The sequence below is a fragment of the Acyrthosiphon pisum genome, unplaced genomic scaffold, assembly GCF_005508785.2.
Source record: "Acyrthosiphon pisum isolate AL4f unplaced genomic scaffold, pea_aphid_22Mar2018_4r6ur Scaffold_20759;HRSCAF=22051, whole genome shotgun sequence".
NCBI classification, from domain to species: Eukaryota; Metazoa; Arthropoda; class Insecta; order Hemiptera; family Aphididae; genus Acyrthosiphon; species Acyrthosiphon pisum.
Window position 1 is genome coordinate 3,297 of NW_021770152.1, and position 1,117 is coordinate 4,413.

The window sequence follows — 1,117 nt, forward strand, 5'->3', positions numbered from 1 at the left end:
GGTGCAATGTACGCACCCAGGCGTTGTCACATGTTGCGTGTGGCGGCAACATACTCCCCGTGGAAGACGTAGACTTTCCAAAGTTGACCAGTATGCTAAAGTTGATAGGTTTGATGCTTATATGCTAACTTAAATCTAATTGAGAAATATCTCTACACAAGTTTACATTCAAGGAGTTGAACTATGAAACAGAGGAATGCTAAGCTTTAGTAGAGGAGAACAAGTCAGGAATCCTGTTCATCCTCGACAGGCAGAACTGCTAACTTCACGACGGGCCGTTTGTAACTTCCGTCACTTGTTCTAATGGTAACGACCCTGACCACTCCATCCTCGCCCGGATGGGTCAACTCGACCCTCCCTAATTTCCAATGTGTTGGAGATGTATTTGGATGATGCACTATCACCAGGTCTCCAACTGCGATGTTCCTTTGCTTACGATACCATTTCGACCGGCCCTGAAGCGTGGTCAGGTATTCTGACGACCAACGTTTCCAAAACGATTGTTGGAACTGGGTTAGTAACTGCCATCGAGATAACCAGTTCATTGGCGTGGAGGTCAGATCTGGTTCTGGTAACGCGACCAATGGACAGCCGATCAAAAAATCCCCAGGAGTTAGCACTCGTAGGTCACTTGGGTTAGGTGATTGTGGCACAAGTGGCCTTGAGTTGAGCACAGCTTCAATTCTGTAAGCTAAGGTGGACATTTCCTCAAATGTCAACAGCTGACTACCAATAACTCGTTTGAGATGATATTTTGTTGACTTCACAGCTGCTTCCCACAGTCCCCCAAAATGAGGGGCTGCAGGAGGATTGAAATGCCATTGGCATGGAATCTGGGTGGAACAGAGTTCCCGAAGAACTGGATCTCGCAAATGAGCGCGTAATAGTGCATCAGCGCCTTGGAAGTTTGTTCCACAATCAGAATAGATATGAGCTGGAATACCCCGTCGTGAAATGAAACGATGTAATGCAGCTATGAACGCATGTGTGGATAAGTCAGAAACGACCTCTATATGTACTGCCTTGATTGCCGTACAGACAAAGATCGCCAGATACACTTCACTGAGCGAGCATTGCGGCGTCTCCCTTCCTTAATCCATAATGGGCCTGAGTAGTC

At 46.9% G+C, this 1,117-nt stretch overlaps 1 protein-coding gene across 1 annotated transcript in view; it reads right to left on the reverse strand.

The window, feature by feature from the left end:
* Window positions 1–224: 224 nt before the first annotated feature.
* The window catches only part of LOC103309319, a 993-nt gene continuing 100 nt past the window's right edge, over window positions 225–1,117 (reverse strand). Inside the window, exon 2 of the mRNA XM_029492080.1 lies at window positions 225–1,022. Within this exon, the coding sequence (XP_029347940.1) occupies window positions 225–1,022 (798 nt within the window). The remainder of the gene's footprint in view (window positions 1,023–1,117) is intronic.